Source organism: Oncorhynchus nerka, linkage group LG2 (assembly GCF_034236695.1).
Source record: "Oncorhynchus nerka isolate Pitt River linkage group LG2, Oner_Uvic_2.0, whole genome shotgun sequence".
Lineage (NCBI taxonomy): Eukaryota > Metazoa > Chordata > Actinopteri > Salmoniformes > Salmonidae > Oncorhynchus > Oncorhynchus nerka.
Genome location: NC_088397.1, coordinates 39172292 through 39190735, shown reverse-complemented (window position 1 = coordinate 39190735; position 18444 = coordinate 39172292). Strand labels below are relative to the sequence as shown.

The 18444-nt window shown below is 41.0% G+C and overlaps 1 protein-coding gene across 1 annotated transcript; it reads left to right on the top strand.

Moving 5' to 3' along the window:
- Positions 1-3802: 3802 nt before the first annotated feature.
- On the top strand, positions 3803-9022 carry si:ch211-15p9.2 (uncharacterized protein LOC562650 homolog). The gene is made up of 2 exons (XM_029686684.2): positions 3803-4004; positions 5037-9022. The coding sequence occupies exon 2, from the start codon at positions 5066-5068 to the stop codon at positions 6623-6625; it is 1560 nt and encodes a 519-aa protein (XP_029542544.1). The 5' UTR covers positions 3803-4004; positions 5037-5065; the 3' UTR covers positions 6626-9022.
- The last annotated feature ends 9422 nt before the right edge of the window (positions 9023-18444 follow it).

Sequence of the window (18444 nt, the reverse complement as noted above, 5' to 3'; positions counted from 1 at the left end):
ACGAGGCAAACTTGACATTGACTGTGCTAATGGCTAAATATGAGGAGTACTTTGTACCAAGCCAGAATGTCACGTTTACCAGAAGAACACAAAATATGTACTGATGACAAAATTACTCCAGTTGTGCCTGTATGCAGAAAAGTTCCATTTACACTGAGGAAAAAGCTCAAAGAGGAACTCGGACGGATGGAAAAGATGGACGTCATCACAAAAATGTATGAACCTACAGACTGGGTAAGCTTACTGGTTATTGTGGTGAAAAGAATGCCGATCTCAGGATATGTCTAGACCTGAGAGATCTCAACAAAGCAATCAAGAAAAAGCATTTCAAGTTGCTAACCAGAGAAGAGATAATGTCGCAGTTTGCTGGAGCAAAGTGGTTCAGTATTCTGGCAAATGAAGCTAGACGATGCAAGCTCAAGGTTATGCACATTCAACACACCTGAGGGTAGGTACAGATTTCTTTGTCTACCATATGGGATTCTCTCAGTGCCAGAGGTCTACCACAAGACAATCCACATGATCTTCGATTCCAGGAGTGGAGACCATGATGGATGACATCATCGTCTGGGGGTCCACAAAAGAAGAACACGATGCGAGAGTGGGATATGTGCTGGAGATGACACGGAAAGTCAACCTAAAACCAAACAAGGACAAATGCGAGTTTGGTGTGAAAACACTTACCTTCGTGGGAGACAGACTTTCAGAGGACGGAGTCAAACCAGACCTGAGGAAAACATCAGCCATCAACAACATGGAGCGCCCGAAGAACAAGCACGATGTGTGACGCTTCATGGGCATGATCACCTACCTTGTAAAGTTCATACCTCAACTGTCAGTCAGTCTGCTTTTCACGACTTCTACCGAAGGTAGCTCCTATCCCTGTTCTGGCGGCGCTCGGCGTCACCGGTCTACTAGCCATCACTGATCCCTTTTTCCTTTTCTGTTTGTTTTGTCTTTGGTTCTTTTTTACACCTGGTTTAATTTGCATACATTTCTGTGTGTATTTATGTACCCTGTTGCCTGCCTAAGTTTGTGCGGGATTAGTCTTTCATTGTGATGTGCTCGGTTAGGTTATGCCGTTATTTGTTTTCACAGATTCTTAAGTGTATGATTGTCGGAACTTTGTTTGTTCCTCCGTGCGTTTGTACGGGTTCTCTGTTGTCGAGGGCGTTGTACCTTTTCGATTGTGCCATTCCTGTGTTGGTGGACTTTCCTATTAAAACACGCTTCTCAGACATCCCTGCTCTCCTGCGCCTGACTCCTACACCTACCACCTAGACGCAACAGTATCACACCGCTCCACTCATATGTCTTCTGGAACAGAAAAACAAATGGGAATGGTCCCATGAACAGGAAAACTGCTTCAAAAACCTATAGAAGACAATCACAGAAGAGCCCGTGCTCATGTTCTATGATCCAGAGAAAAGCACAAGGAATTCTGCAGACGAGTCACAGTTTGGCTTGGGAGCAGTACTTCCTCAACTGCATGACGACACATGGTAACCCGTCGCTTATGCGTCCAGAGCCTTGACAGGCGCAGAGACAAGGTATGCACAAATAGAGAAAGAACTACTGGCGAGCACATACGCTTGCGAAAGGTTTCACCAATACGTCTACGGACGAGACTTTGAAGTAGAAACCGACCACAAACCATTGGTGTCAATCATGTCTAAGCCACTGAATGATTGTCCAATGAGAATCCAGAGAATGTTGATCAGAAAGCAAAAGTATTATGTGAAGATGATCTTGACCCCGGGAAAGTTTATGGTCGCCGGCGACACTCTTTCTCGAGCAGTCGACAAGAAGGAGAGCTTCGACACACAGAAAAACACTGAGAAAAGAAATGCTACAGAAAATACACAAGGGCCACTTGTGTGAGGAAAAATGCAAACGACGAGTACGATAAGTAATGTGCTGGCCAAGAATGAACCAGGAAATCTGCCAGACCACTGCTTCATGTGAAATCTGTTTGATCTACAGACCAAAACAGCAAGCAGAGCCGCTAATGCCTCATTCAGTACCCAACAGACCCTACTACAAAGTTGGAGTTGACCTTTTTGACTGAAATGGCAAAAGTCACACTGTTGTTACCGACTACTACTCAAACTACCCTGAAATAGCCACACTGCCAACTACCTCCAGCAGAGCTGTAATCACTTACCTAAAATCAGTCTTTGCAAGACATGGGGTTGCGTCTGAACTGTACTCTGACAATGGCCCGCAGTTCTCAAGTTCAGAATTCCGATCGTTCGCTAACGACTCGGGATTCCGACACAACATCTCCAGCCCCAACTACCCAAGTTCCAATGGCTTAGCAGAGAGTTCAGTCAAAATTGTCAAAGGTCTGATGAAAAAGACACACGATGGAAAGGAGGATTTTCTAAAAACTATGATGATCTACCACAGCGCACCGCTGCAGAACGGACTTTCACCTGCACAAATGTTGATGGGACGTCGCATCAGAACCAACCTACCCATCAATGAGGACTTGCTAACACCCAGAGGTGCTCACAAAGTCAAACTCGAAGGAAAAACAGAAAGACAAACAAAAACAGCGACACGACAAAAGTGCAAGACACTTACCTGAACTGAAACCTGGAGATCATGTACGACTCCGAGACATCACTACAGGAACCTGGATGCAGCAAGGGTGTGTGCAGAAAGAAGTTGCACCGCAATCCTATGAGACCCAAATGGAGCATGGATCACAACTGAGACGAAACAGAGTGGATCTAAGGCTTCAGCCATTCACTCAAGGAACTGAGGTTCATCAGGAGGATACTGCTGAAGCGTTAAATGCCTTTAGCAATGGACAATTCAGTCAGAACACCCTGACTGACAATGAACGCTGTCCAACTGTTTAAGGAAGCATTTCAGCAGAACGACCAAAAAGGACAAAAAAGTGGCACCTGGACTGAATGTTTTGTTTATGTGAAAAGAAATAGAGCCACAATAGAGTATTGTTGGACAGACTATATTTAGTTAAAAATATATATATATAAAAATTAAAAATTTGGGGAAAGACATGTGTGTTATTGAAAATGTGACGTGTAGTTACATGGAAAAGTAGTTTTCTTTTAAAGGAAAGAAGATGTGTTGTTATGTGTTAATAACATTTAGACTACGTTACCCACCAGGCTGTCCGGGGGGCAGGTGGTTGAAGAATGCCTTGCATGGCTAAAAATTGTGTTTTCTAGCTGAAGTATATGTTCATTAAAAGGAGTTAAACCTACGCCCGGTTTGTCATTATATAAAGAACAAACATAACAGTTTTGTTTCCGGGTCCTTAAATAAGGTGAATCGCCTCTCCCAACACAAGACGGAAAGGACAAGACATGGGTGTACTGACTGCTTATATGTAGACACTTAATTGGTCCATTCTCAATGTTTGTACGTTTACGGACGTGGCATTTAACGGAAGTTTATTATATCCACCAATTGAAATAGAGGTCATATGGATTCGTCCAGAGTTTGCAAACCCCTTTGTTTGTTTGGTCGTCCTTAAATATTGGCCAAATTGTTGATTTTGTGTGTGTGAGTGAAGGAATAAATGTGTACAGAAGTAGAAAAGAGAAGTAAAGAAGTCAGAGAACTTTGGGATGATATGAGGCTTTTAAAATTCATTATGATATTCCCTTACCTGCCATTCATCCATTGTCCCATGGATTTTATGCAATATTTACAATACATGTCTTTCAAGCTCCCATTGGTTTATAGATTACCTATTTGTAGACCAGATATGAATATGCTCATTTCAAAGGTCACACTTTATTGCACATGTGATGTTCTGTATACTCAAACCAATTCTTACAATTGAGAGCCTGTCTACAGTCACATTTTGGGGAGGAAATATCAGCTTCTGACAGCACATTATAATCATCCAAAACAGATTCATCCTACATTATATTAAGCATGGGAACAAAGTAGTCTACCCAAGTTAAAATATAACCTAACTGTTCTGTTCTCAAGAACTGCTCAGAGTAACTCATCAGCTACAGCAGGTAAGGTGACCAAGTATGAGCCAAATGTCTAAAGGTGTTCTTGTGTATACTTTTAAATGTATAAGGACATTTAAAACATGAAAGTTGAATGTCTTGAAAGTTCAAGCTCTGTGGTCAATTGAAAATTATGTGGAGAGGATGGGTACAGAACTTCAACTTCAAACAGTAAAATAAAGTGCTGTAACGCTACACAGAACTGTCAATTGTTGTCTGTTGCACCGGTTTACTACTACAGTCTACATGTAGTCTAGTATGTAATAGTCTAATCATGTCTCAAGGGTCATTGTCAATAATTAACACATTCTTTCAATGAAATAAGATTGAGAACGAATAGTTTGGATAGAAAAAAACTTTTGGAAAGAGTGTACTTAAAAGAAGAATGCAGTGGCTGTGTGACCTGATTTTGTTGAAGCCTCTTCCCAATAGCTGAACAACTGTACCTTCTGCACATGTGCTACTTTACGGTGAAAGGCATGTTGTTCAAACTTCTTTGTCTACTGTAACCACAGAGAATGATAGAGGCCTTGAGTGGCCATTTTAGCATGGGCAGTGTCATTGAGGGCGTCCACCATGCTTCAGGCATTTTAAAGTAGACAAAGTAGTCAACTGGGTCGGGATTCGTATGAGTTGTAGCCTCAATGGCACTGCTCATGCTGTCACAGACGCTTATAATTGTCTCATGTCTGTTGTAACTATAAACAACATTATCTTTTCAGGGTAGGATATGGCAGCATATATATGACGATTACATCAAGGTTCATAGGTTACATCAACTAATGGGAAGTAAGAAAGCATAAAATCAACAACAATGTACACAAATCATGTCTTAAAATACATTCCACAAAGGATACCGCACATTCCACATAGGCTGCCAGTAGACTGATTTGTGCGTAACAGATGTGCAGAACGTGATATGGTTCTTTAGCTCTCGGGAAGAAGCATCCTGGGGGGATTTTTCAATTTAGGTGAACCCTCAGAGTACTGTAAATCACATTCAATTAAATTCTATTGACATGCTTGCTTCATTGACAGGTGGCGTTTGATAACTCCAAGTTCTAAAGATGGTACCTCCGCTCTGCTTTCAACACCTCAAACAATACTGGGCCATGTACAGGTTAAGACTGATAAGGAAAAGCTGCTTGACCCAAATTAAATTACTTGGCTTTGATACTAGACTGTGTCATTCCTCCAGACCTCCAGTAGATTTGATCGGTATCAACTACGAAGCAGAAACAATCAATGGGAGAAAATACAGAGACAACCATCAGAGCAGTCAGATGCCTCTTTCTAAAATAAACCACATCTTAAAAGCTAATGAGTACAGTTATAAAGTCAATGGATATGATGGACGAAACTCTGTTAACTCAATTTTAGGGTTAGATAGTAACATCTTGGCATCAAATTCTCTGAATGAGGACCGCAGGAGTGCAGCGACTTGTCTCCAGAGTAGGGGAATGCTTTTGGGGGTTTTCGATGGACATGCAGGTTATGCGTGCGCCCAGGCAGTCAGTGAAAGGCTCTTCTACTACATTGCTGTGGCTCTACTCCCAGTGAAGACCTTAATGGACATTGAGGATGCAGTTGAGAATGAAAGGCCGGTGTTACCCATGCTACAGTGGCACAAGCACCCAAATGACCATACCAGCAGAGACTCTGGGAAGCTTTACTTCAACAGCCTTAGAACGTACTGGCAAGAGAGGATCGATCTAGAGGAGGATGAGGACAGGGACGTCCAAACGGCTTTGATGAATGCATTCAAGAGGTTGGACAATGACATTTCACTTGAGGCCCAGGTGGACTTTGGGGACCCCTTTTCCCACTTCACCCCTCTTCGGGTGGCTCTGTCAGGGTGCACAGCATGTGTCGTCCATGTGGATGGAGATGACCTGCATGTGGCCAACCTGGGGGATAGCAGGGCCGTGCTGGGAGTCCAAGAGGAGAACGGGACCTGGTCAGCACACACCATCAGTAACGACCACAATGCCCAAAACGCAGACGAGTTGCAGAGGGTTCTATCGGAGCACCCTGCGCTCGAACACAAGACGGTAGTCAAACACGACAGGCTACTGGGCCTCCTCATGCCCTTCAGAGGGTTCGGAGACATGAAGTTTAAATGGAGTGGTGAAATGTTGAACCGGGTGTATGAAACAAGACCAGACATCTTGTCGGCCAATGAGTTTAAGATGCCCCCACCTAACTACCACACGCCACCATATCTCATTGCTGAGCCAGAGGTGACAATCCACACACTGAGGCCAAAGGACAAGTTTCTGATCATGGCAACTGATGGACTATGGGAGCTGATGCACAGGCAAACTGTGGTGCAGGTCATAGGAGAACATCTGACTGGTCTACACTGGCAGAAACCTGTATCTGGGCTGTCTTTCACACTGGGACAGATGCACAGGTTGCTCCAGGAGAGGAAAAGCAGAGCCATTTTTGCTTTAGAGGATGAGAACTCTGCAACACATCTGATCCGACATGCTTTAGGGAGTGATGGCTTTGGTACTGTGGACCCAAGGCGCTTGTCGAAAATGCTCAGCTTGCCTCAGGACCTGGCAAGGATGTACAGGGATGACATAACAATTGTTGTAATCCGTTTAAATAGTGCCAACATGTAAGCCAATTAAAGATCAGACATTAAGGGGGATAAGGGGCTCTATTTTTGGCTGGCGCTAAGAATGGCGCTCTTGTCAAACTGGGGCTCTGACATTTTCCAAGAGAGATGTGATGATGCCGGTGACCCTCATATTTTGAAATATTTCAGTTGTTTTCTGTTCTATTTGATTAGAAAGTCCTCTGTAGGCTTACCAACTATAACGAAGCCGAGTTCAACAGCAATGCTTCATTGCGTCTTTTTTATCCAGGCTATGCATATGCCAAGCAGCCTATCAAGATTTTAATTTTTTTTTACTCGTGAGTGCAGTTTTGGAGGTTTAAACAATTTTCACACCTGCATAGCCTTCTTCATTTCGCGTGTTTCTGTATCTATCCCCATTTTCACATATACACCCCAGCTAGCACAGTGGATCTGGGCCGATTCCGGCTGAGAGTCGGGGCACTCGGCTGAGAGTCAGTCTCGGCTGACGTCATGTGGCCCTGAGTCTGGGCCGCCTTCGGCAGTATTACTTATGGCTAGGATGTGGGGATTGAGCTCAGGCCGATTCCGGTGAGAGTTATCTGGCCCAAATGTATATTTTACTTGGGGCTCGGGCCGATTCCGGTGTGAATTATCTGGCCCAAATGTATTACTTGGGGCTCGGGACGATTGGGGCTACTCTCTGGCAGATAATTACATGTGCTGCTTTATATAATTAACATTTCATTATTTATTTTTCCATATTTCCTCAGTTTTTGTGATCAAAAAATACCTTTAACATTTAAATGAAATTCTTTTAGAGTCCTGTGGTAGTATTTTGATACTTTGTGCAGGGCAATTGATAAGCATTAAACACTTTGTGGATGGAGCCTCCCGAGTGGTGCAGTGGTCTAAGACACTGCATCGCAGTGAAAACTGCATTTCTACAGATGCTGGTTCAAGACCCGTGCTGGCCGTGACCGGGAGACCCATGAGGCTACGGACAATTAACCCAGCGTCGTCCGAGTTAGGGGAGGGTTTGGCAGGCCGGTATGTCCTTGTTCCATCGCATTGTAGTGACTCCTGTGGCGGGCCAGGCGCATGCACGCTGACACAGTCACCAGGTGTATGGTGTTTCCTCTGACAAAATGTTTTTTTTTTGTGGATGGGTATAATTTATATGTATAAAAGGTATAATAGTAATATTTAAAATGACAAATCAGGTAATTTTGTATACATTTTTTTATATTTGCATCGGGCTGCTTCTAGGGGATTCTGGTAAAATGCCGGCAAAGTCAGCTGAATTCCGATAGACGGAAACGGCCCGACGTACTTAGCTGATTCTGAGCAGTCATTTATCTTGATTCCGGGCCGAGTCCGACACCCGATTCCGGGCCGATTCAATCAGTTCCAGCCCCCCCGAAGAGGCTTCTGGACCGATACCTCATTGATAGCTGGGGCTCATCCAACTTATTTACATTGTTCAGTCCTATAATACCATATCAACAGCAGATATCTTGCCTATTGAGTATGTACCTCACATATACAATACCATTTATAGAAGCATAATATTTTTACTTTTGGAGATGCGTGAATGTAATGTGTAAAATACCAACAGTACATGATGAAGCCATCTAGAACAGTGTGGACTGCAAACACCAAACATATTTAGCAAAACTGTATGCAATTCTACTGTTGCTATTATTCGTTACTGTATGCTATTTAATAAAGGCATCAATCCACTAATATGTGAATATTCCGTGCCCTCAAGCCAAATTGGAGTTGATGATAACGCAAACCGTCAACAGCATACACAACTTGAGACAACCGCGAATCAGTATTACAGTTTTTTTTATCGCTTTGGTACTATTTTCAAGTATGTGGTGAATTTTCAAAACTCTTAGTACAAAACTCCAAACGGGTAACACTTGTACTAGCCACTCTTACATTCAAAACCTTTCATTGTGCATTCATTTTCTTTGTAGACATCTTTCACCACACATCTATTGATCCAAAACATATTTTTACTGTGAAATATAATGAGTACATTGGTTTATTCACCAAAACAGAATATAATGCCATCAGAGGTCTTTTCACTGTCCCCAAGTCCAGAACACAGGTGCACAGTATATGGAACTCTACTCATATCACATCTATTCCACATCACTATTCCTCTATTCCACAAGTAAATCATGCAAGCAGTAAAATCTGATAAAAAAATCTGATAAAAATACACCTCATGGAACAACAGGGAATATGAAGAGACACACAGTCACAGACACACGCATACAGTGCCTTGCGAAAGTATTCGGCCCCCTTGAACTTTGCGACCTTTTGCCACATTTCAGGCTTCAAACAAAGATATAAAACTGTATTTTTTTGTGAAGAATCAACAACAAGTGGGACACAATCATGAAGTGGAACGACATTTATTGGATATTTCAAACTTTTTTAACAAATCAAAAACTGAAAAATTGGGCGTGCAAAATTATTCAGCCCCCTTAAGTTAATACTTTGTAGCGCCACCTTTTGCTGCGATTACAGCTGTAAGTCTCTTGGGGTATGTCTCTATCAGTTTTGCACATCGAGAGACTGAAATTTTTTCCCATTCCTCCTTGCAAAACAGCTCGAGCTCAGTGATGTTGGATGGAGAGCATTTGTGAACAGCAGTTTTCAGTTCTTTCCACAGATTCTCGATTGGATTCAGGTCTGGACTTTGACTTGGCCATTCTAACACCTGGATATGTTTATTTTTGAACCATTCCATTGTAGATTTTGCTTTATGTTTTGGATCATTGTCTTGTTGGAAGACAAATCTCTGTCCCAGTCTCAGGTCTTTTGCAGACTCCATCAGGTTTTCTTCCAGAATGGTCCTGTATTTGGCTCCATCCATCTTCCCATCAATTTTAACCATCTTCCCAGGTATTGGTAGATTTGCAGTGGTCTGATACTCCTTCCATTTCAATATTATCGCTTGCACAGTGCTCCTTGGGATGTTTAAAGCTTGGGAAATCTTTTTGTATCCAAATCCGGCTTTAAACTTCTTCACAACAGTATCTCGGACCTGCCTGGTGTGTTCCTTGTTCTTCATGATGCTCTCTGCGCTTTTAACGGACCTCTGAGACTACCACAGTGCAGGTGCATTTATACGGAGACTTGATTACACACAGGTGGATTGTATTTATCATCATTAGTCATTTAGGTCAACATTGGATCATTCAGAGATCCTCACTGAACTTCTGGAGAGAGTTTGCTGCACTGAAAGTAAAGGGGCTGAATAATTTTGCACACCCAATTTTTCAGTTTTTGATTTGTTAAAAAAGTTTGAAATATCCAATAAATGTCACTTCATGATTGTGTCCCACTTGTTGTTGATTCTTCACAAAAAAATACAGTTTTATATCTTTATGTTTGAAGCCTGAAATGTGGCAAAAGGTCGCAAAGTTCAAGGGGGCCGAATACTTTCGCAAGGCACTGTATGACAACATGCGCACTATACACACATGTAGACATGGATTCTGTGTTGCAGATATGTGACGGAGTAGTGGCCTGAGGGCAAACAGTTAATGTGTTGTGAAATTTGTTGTGAAATGTATTGTAATGTTTTTAAAATGGAATATAACTATAATAAGGCCATAAAGATCATCAAGGACATCAACCACCCGAGCCACTGCCTGTTCACCTCGCTATCATCCAGAAGGCGAGGTCAGTACAGGTGCATCAAAGCTGGGACCGAGAGACTGAAAAACAGCTTCTATCTCAAGGCCATCAGACTGTTAAACAGCCACCACTAACATTGAGTGGCTGCTGCCAACACACTGACACTGACTCAACTCCAGCCACTTTAATAATGGGAATTGATGGGAAATGATGTAAATATATCACTAGCCACTTTAAACAATGCTACCTTATATAATGTTACTTACCCTACATTATTAATCTCATATGCATACGTATATACTGTACTCTATATCATCGACTGCATCCTTATGTAATACATGTATCACTAGCCACTTTAACTATGCCACTTTGTTTACATACTCATCTCATATGTATATACTGTACTCGATACCATCTACTGTATCTTGCCTATGCTGCTCTGTACCATCACTCATTCATATATCCTTATGTACATATTCTTTATCCCCTTACATTGTGTATAAGACAGTAGTTTTGGAATTGTTAGTTAGATTACTTGTTGGTTATTACTGCATTGTCGGAACTAGAAGCACAAGCATTTCGCTACACTCGCATTAACATCTGCTAACCATGTGTATGTGACAAAGAAAATTCGATTTGATTTTGATTTGATTTTTAACTGCCTTAATTTTGATGGACCACAGGAAAAATAGATGCTGCATTGGCATTTGTAATAAATAATAATACATATTAGATATTTTGAATTAAGTTATTGTAATAACCAGTAAATCCAACAGCAAAACATAATCTATATTGACCTTTGAAAGTAGTATGCTACAGCACTGTAAATTACAGTACATTACACCGTTTTCAAATTAGGCAATACACAAACTACCCATACAAATTTACTGAGCATCACATTTCCATAATGATCATTGAAGACATCTTTCACGATGTAATCAAATTAAATAAATTAAACTATGTTTAACAGGCACTAGTTTGAATCAAGCCTGTCTCGAGCCTTTGGCCATAGGTTCTTATTGAAATCACAGAAAATATCCTCATTGTTCATGCACCTGGGAAAAAATATTTTGGCCTGGTGAATCTAAGCCTGAGATAGATCTTGATTGAAGTCATTGCATGCCTCATCCATGGCCTGAAGGAGGGTGGTACACTTATGGGGATGGCAATCATACAGTGCATTCGGAAAGTATTCAGACCTCTTGACTTTTTCCAAATTCTGCTGTGTTACAGCCTTATTATAAAATGGATTGAACAGCCCCCCCCCCCCCATCAATCTACACACAATACCCCATAATGACAAAGCAAAAACAGGTTTTTAGAAATGCAAATATCACATTTACGTACGTTTTCAGACCCTTTACTCAGCACTTTGTTGACACACTTTTGAAAGAGATTACAGCCTCGAGTCTTCTTGGGTATGACGCCACAACCTTGGCACACCTGTATTTGGGGAGTTTCTCCCATTCTTCTCTGCAGATCCTCTCAAGCTCTGTCAGGTTGGATGGGGAGCATTGCTGCACAGCTATTTTCAGGTCTCTCTAGAGATGTTAGATCGGGTTCAAGTCCGGGCTCTGGTTGGGCCACTCAAGGACATTGAGACTTTTCTTGAAGCCACTCCTGGGTCATTGTCCTGTTGGAAGGTGAAACTTCGCCCCGGTCTGAAGTCCTGAGTGCTCTGGAGAAGGTTTTCATGAAGGACCTCTCTGTACTTTGCTCCGTTCATCTTTCCCTTGATCCTGACTAATCTCCCAGTCCCTGGCATTCAGGCCAAAGAGTTCAATCTTGGTTTCCTTTTGGCAAACTCCAAGTGGGCTGTCATGTGCCTTTTACTGAGGAGCGGCTTCTGTCTGACCACTCTACTACCATAAAGACCTGATTGGTGGAGTCCTGCAGAGATGGTTGTCCTTCCGGAAGATTCTCCCATCTCCACAGAGGAACTCTAGAGTTCTGTCAGAGTGACCATCAGGTTATTGGCGCTTCTCCCTCGATTGCTCAGTTTGGCTGGGTTGCCAGCTCTAGGAAGAGTATTTTTTAGTGGTTCCAAACATCTTCCATTTAAGAATGATGGAGGCCACTGTGTTTTTGGGGACTTTCAATGCTGCAGACATTTTCTGATACCCTTCCCCAGATCTGTGCCTCGATACAATTCTGTCTCTGAGCTCTACGGACAATTCCTTTTACCTCATAGCTTGTTTTTTGCTCTGACATGCACGGTCAACTCTGTAAAACTTTTTACACAGGTGTGTGCCTTTCCAAATCATGTCTAATCATTCAAATTTATCACAGGTGGACTCCAATCAAATTTTAGAAACATCAATGGAATGTTTCTAGGCTGATCAAAAAGCTGATCAATGGAAACAGGATGCACCTGAGCTCAATTTTGCGTCTAAATACTTATGTAAATAAGGTATCTGTTTTAAAAAAAACATTTGCAAACATTTCTAAAAAATTTCTAATAATCAATTTTATAATAAGGCTGTAATGTAACAAAATGTGGAGAATGTCAAGGGATCTGAATACATTCCGTCTTGTAATCGTGTATTGTATCTTACAATATTGTACTTACAGTGCCTTCAGAAAGTATTCAGACAATGTTTATTTAACCTTTATTTTAACTAGGCAAGTACGTTAAGAACAAATTCCTATTTACAAGGACGGCCTGCCACGGCCAAACCGTAACCCGGATGATGCTGGGACAATTGTGTGCCGTCCTATTGAACTCCCAATCACGGCCAGTTGTGAAACAGCCTGGAATCAAACCAGGGTCTGTAGTGACACCTCTAGGACTGAGATGCAGTGCCTTAGACCACTGCGCCACTCGGGAGCCCCTAAAACTTTTTCCACAATTTGTTGTGTTACAGCCTGAATTTAAAATGGATAAAATTGAGTTTTTTTTTGTCAATGGCCTACATACAATACCAACATGGAATTATGTTTTTCCTTTTTACAAATTAATAAAAATTTAAAGCTGAAATGTCCCGAGTCAATAAGTAAGTTGTTATGGCAAGCCTAAATAAGTTCAGGAGTAAAAACGTGCTTAACAAGTCACATACTAATTCCATGGACTCACTCTGTGTGCAATAATAGTGTTTAACATGCTTTTTGAATGACTACTTCATCTGTATTTGTATTTGTATTTATTATGGATCCCCATTAGCTGCTGCCAAAGCCCCTACTCCACCACTACCATATATCTATAGTACTAAATCCATGTGTATGTATAGTGCATATGTTACTATGTGTGTGTGTATATGCATGTGTCTGTGCCAGTGAGTGTGTTGCTTCACAGTCCCCGCTGTTTCAAAAGGTGTTTTTTTAATCTGTTTTTTAAAATCAAATTTTACTGCTTGTGTCAGTTACTTGATGTGGAATAGAGTTCCATGTAATCATAGCTCTATGTAGTACGATGTGCCTCCAATAGTCTGTTCTTGTGGCATGTCTTGTGGGGTATGCATGGGTGTCCGAGCTATGTGCTAGAAGTTTAGACAGACAGCTCGGTGCACTCAACATGTCAATACCTCTCATAAATAAAAGTAGTGATGAAGTCAATCTCTCCTCCACTTTCAGCCAGGAGAGATTGACATGCATATTATTAATATTAGCTCTCTGTGTACACCCAAGGGCCTGCTGTGCTGTCCTGTTCTGAGCCAATTGCATTTTCCCTACGTCCTTTTTTGCGGCACCTGACCACACGACTGAACAGTAGTCAAGGTGCGACAAAACTAGGGCCTGTAGGACCTGCCTTGTTGATAGTGTTGTTAAGAAGGCAAAGCATCACTTTATTATAGACAGACTTCTCCCATCTTAGCTACTACTGCATCAATATTTTTTGACCATGACAGTTTACAATCTGGTGTTACTCCAAGCAGTTTAGTCATCTCAACTTGCTCAATTTCCACATTATTTATTACAAGATTTATTGAGGTTTAGGGTGTAGTGAGTGTTTTGTTCCAAATACAATGCTTTTAGTTTTGGAAATATTTAGGGCTAACCTATTCCTTGCCACCCATTCTGAAACTAAATGCAGCTCTTTGTTGAGTGTTGCAGACATTTCAGTTGCTGTAGTAGCTGACGTGTATAGTGCTAAGTCATCCGCATACATAGAAACTCTGGCTTTGCTCAAAGTCAGTGGCATGTCATTTGTAAACATTGAAAAAAGCAAGGGGCCTAAAACAGCTACCCTGGGGAATTCCTGATTCTAACTGGATTATATTTGAGAGGCTTCCATTAAAGAACACCCTCTGTGTTCTGTTAGAAAAGTAACTCATTAGCCACATTATAGCAGGGGGTGTAAAGCCATAACACATTCGTTTGGGGGCTGCATCATGTTATGGGTATGCTTGTATTAGTTAAGGACTGGGGAGTGTTTCAGGATTTAAAAAAAAAACAGAATGGAGCAAAGCACATGTAAAATCCTAGAGGAAAACCTGGTTCAGTCTGCCAGACACTGGGAGATGAATTCATCTTTCAGCAGGACAACAACCTAAAACACAAGGCCAAATCTACACTGGAGTTGCTTACCAAGAAGACAGTGAATGTACCTAAGTGGCCGAGTTACAGTTTTGACTTAAATCTACCTACAAATCTAAGGCAAGACCTGAAAATGGTTGTCTAGCTATGATCAACAACAAATTTAACAGAGTTTATGAAAGAATTTTGAAAATAATAATGGGAAAATCTTGCACAATCCAGGTTTGGAAAGCTTTTAGACACTTTACGCAGAAAGACTCGCAGCTGTAATCGCTGCCAAAGGTGGTTCTACAAAGTATTGACTTAGGGTTGTGAGTACTTACAGTACCAGTCAATATTTTTGATACCACTACTCATTGAAGGGATTTTCTTTATTTTCACTATTTTACACATTGTTGGATAATAGTATACATCAAAACTATCACATTACACATGTTAAAAAAAGTGTTAAACAAATTAAACTAAAATTTATTTTAGATTCTTCAAAGTGGCCACCCTTTGCCTTGATGACAGCTTTGCATTCTCTCAAATAGCTTCATGAGGTAGTCACCTGGAATGCTTTTCCAACAGTCTTGAAGGAGTTCCCACATATGCCGAGCAGTTGTTGGCTGCTTTTCCTTCACTCTGCAGTCCAACTCATCCCAAACCATCTCAATTGGGTTGAGGTCGGGTGATTGTGGAGGCCAGGTCATCGGATGCAGCACTCCATCACTCTCTGTCTTGGTCAAATAGCCCTTACACAGCCTGGAGGTGTGTTTTGGGTTCTTTTCCTGTTGAAAAACAAATGATAGTCCCACTAAGCGCAAACCAGATGGGGTGGCATATCGCTGCAGAATGCTGTGGTAGCCATGCTGGTGAAGTGTGCCTTGAATTCTAAATAGAATCACTGACAGTGTCAGCAGCAAAGCACCATCACACCATGCTTCACGGTGGGAACCACACACGTGGAGATCATCCATTCATCAACTCTGTGTCTCACAAAGACAAGGCGGTTGGAACCAAATATCTCAAATTTGGACTCCAGACCCAAGGACAGATTGCCTTGGGAATAATGTCCATTACTCGTGTTTCTTGGACCAAGCAAGTCTCTTCTTATTGGTGTCCTTTAGTAGTGGTTTCTTTGCAGCAATTCGACCATGAAGGCCTGATTCACGCAGTCTCCTTGGAACAGTTGATGTTGAGATGTGTCTGTTATTTGAACTCTGTGAGGCATTTATTTGGCTGAAATTTCTGAGGCTGGTAACTCTAATGAACTTATCCTCTGCAGCAGAGGTAACTCTGTGTCTTCCTTTCCTGTGGCAGTTCTCATTGGTGCCAGTTTCATCATAGTGCTTGAAGGTTTTTGCGACTGCACTTGAAGAAACTTTTACAGTTCTTGAAATTTTCCAGATTGACATGTCTTAAAGTAATGATGGACTGTCATTTCTCTTTGCTTATTTGAGCTGTTCTTGCTATAATATGGACTTGGTATTTTACCAAATAGGACTATCCCTATACCATCTCTACCTTGTCACGACACAACTGATTGGCTCAAACGCATTAAGAACAAAATACATTTTACAAATGAAATTTTAAGAAGGCACAACTGTTAATCAAAATGCATTCCAGCTTCCTCTTGAAGCTGGTTGAGAGAATGCCAAGAGTGTACAAAGTTGTCATCAAGGCAAAGGGTGGCTACTTTGAATATATTTTTATTTGTTTAACACTTTTGTGGTTACTACATGATTCCATATGTGTTATTTCATAGTTTGGATGTCTTCACTATTATTCTACAATGTAGAAAATACAAAAAATAAAGAAAACGTTTGACTGTTACTCTATGTAAATTCGATATTTCTCTATTTCATTCTCAATAAATTTGCTAACATTTATAAAAACATGTTTTCACTTTGTCATTATGGGGTAGTGTGTAGACGGGTGGAGAAACAAAAATATATTTGATCCATTTTGAATTCAGGCTGTAACACAAGAAAATGTGGAATAAGTCAAGGGGTATGAATACTTTCTGAAGACACTGCATGTATTGTTGTGGTCTGTTTGTGACTCACTTGATAAGAGCATGGCACGAGCAACACCAGAGTTGTGGGTTTGAATCCAACTGGGGTCACATACCACAATGGTGGATTGTTGTCATTTGGATAAATGTGTCTGCTAAGTAAATTGCATATATTACAGTATTACAGTACTGTATCGGCCAATTCAATTTTAGGAAAGCAGTGTGGATTTTTTGGATTATTTGAGTATTGATATTGTGTTACTGCACTGAATGAGCTAGAAACACAAGCATTTCGCAACATCAGCTAATCTTTATGTAACCAATAAACTTTGATTTAATTTGTTACATCCAGTGCATCTCTAATCTTTTCAATATCCAATTTTTTTTAAACATTTACTGTGAACTTAAATCATCATAGCAATCATCATAGTAGTACATTTGAGGCAATTACTTTATAGGATCATGTATTGCAATGTGAAACATGTATTTCTAGATGAAACACTGATTAAATTGTGAAAAAGTGACTATGATTTAGTTTGATGTACTTAGTCAATTGAAAATGTGCTTAGAGTTTTAAGCAACTGCCTTTTCGATAATCTGTTTTGAGGTTTTTGTTAAGGGTTGTGAAAATTGCACCAAAGTGATAAAAAAAACTGTAAGCCATAGAGGACGTTCATTGGCCTGGAAGTGGTCAAGCAATCGTCAAACTAACTATTGCGCCCATCATTAACCCGCTTTGAAAATAGCAAATATATTTGACACGCACAACTCGACAGTGCTGCAGAAAAATTGACCATTGCGCTAGGTTTGTTAATATATACACATTGGGGAGAACAAGTATTTGATACACTGCTGATTTTTCAGGTTTTCCTACTTACAAAGCATGTAGAGGTCTCTAATTTGTATCATAGGTACACTTCAACTGTGAGAGACGGAATATAAAACAAAAATCCAGAAAATCACATTGTATGATTTAAGTGATTAATTTGCATTTTATTGCATGACATAAGTATTTGATACATCAGAAAAGCAGAACTTAATATTTGGTACGGAAACCTTTGTTTGCAATTACAGAGATCATACGTTTCGTGTAGTTCTTGACCAGGTTTGCACACACTGCAGCAGGGATTTTAGTCCACTCCTCCATACAGACCTTCTCCAGATCCTTCAGGTTTCGGGGCTGTCACTGGGTAATATGGACTTTCAGCTCCCTCCAAAGATTTTCTATTGGGTTCAGGTATGGAGACTGGCTAGGCCACTCCAGGACCTTGAGATGCTTCTTACGGAGCCACTCCTTAGTTGCCCTGGCTGTGTTTCGGGTCGTTGTCATGTTGGAAGACCCAGCTATGACCCATCTTCAATGCTCTTACTGAGGGAAGGAGGTTGTTGGCCAAGATCTTGCGATACATGGCCCCATCCATCCTCCCCTCAATACAGTGCAGTCGTACTGTCCCCTTTGCAGAAAAGCATCCCCAAAGAATGATGTTTCCACCTCCATGCTTCACAGTTGGGATGGTGTTCTTGGGGTTGTACTCATCCTTCTTCTTCCTCCAAACACGGCGAGTGGAGTTTAGACCAAAAAGCTCTATTTTTGTCTCATCAGACCACATGACTGATAGAGGAATTCTAAATTCCTTTTATTCTTTAATTGCCAAAATCAATTAGCACTCATTTCTAATTCATTAATGAATTATAAGTTCATTAATTATGCATGAAGTAGAATGAGACCAGTC

Bases quoted from the DNA above. Each gene is read 5' to 3' on its own strand.
- si:ch211-15p9.2 (XM_029686684.2), top strand. From the start codon at position 5,066: ATGGTACCTCCGCTCTGCTTTCAACACCTCAAACAATACTGGGCCATG.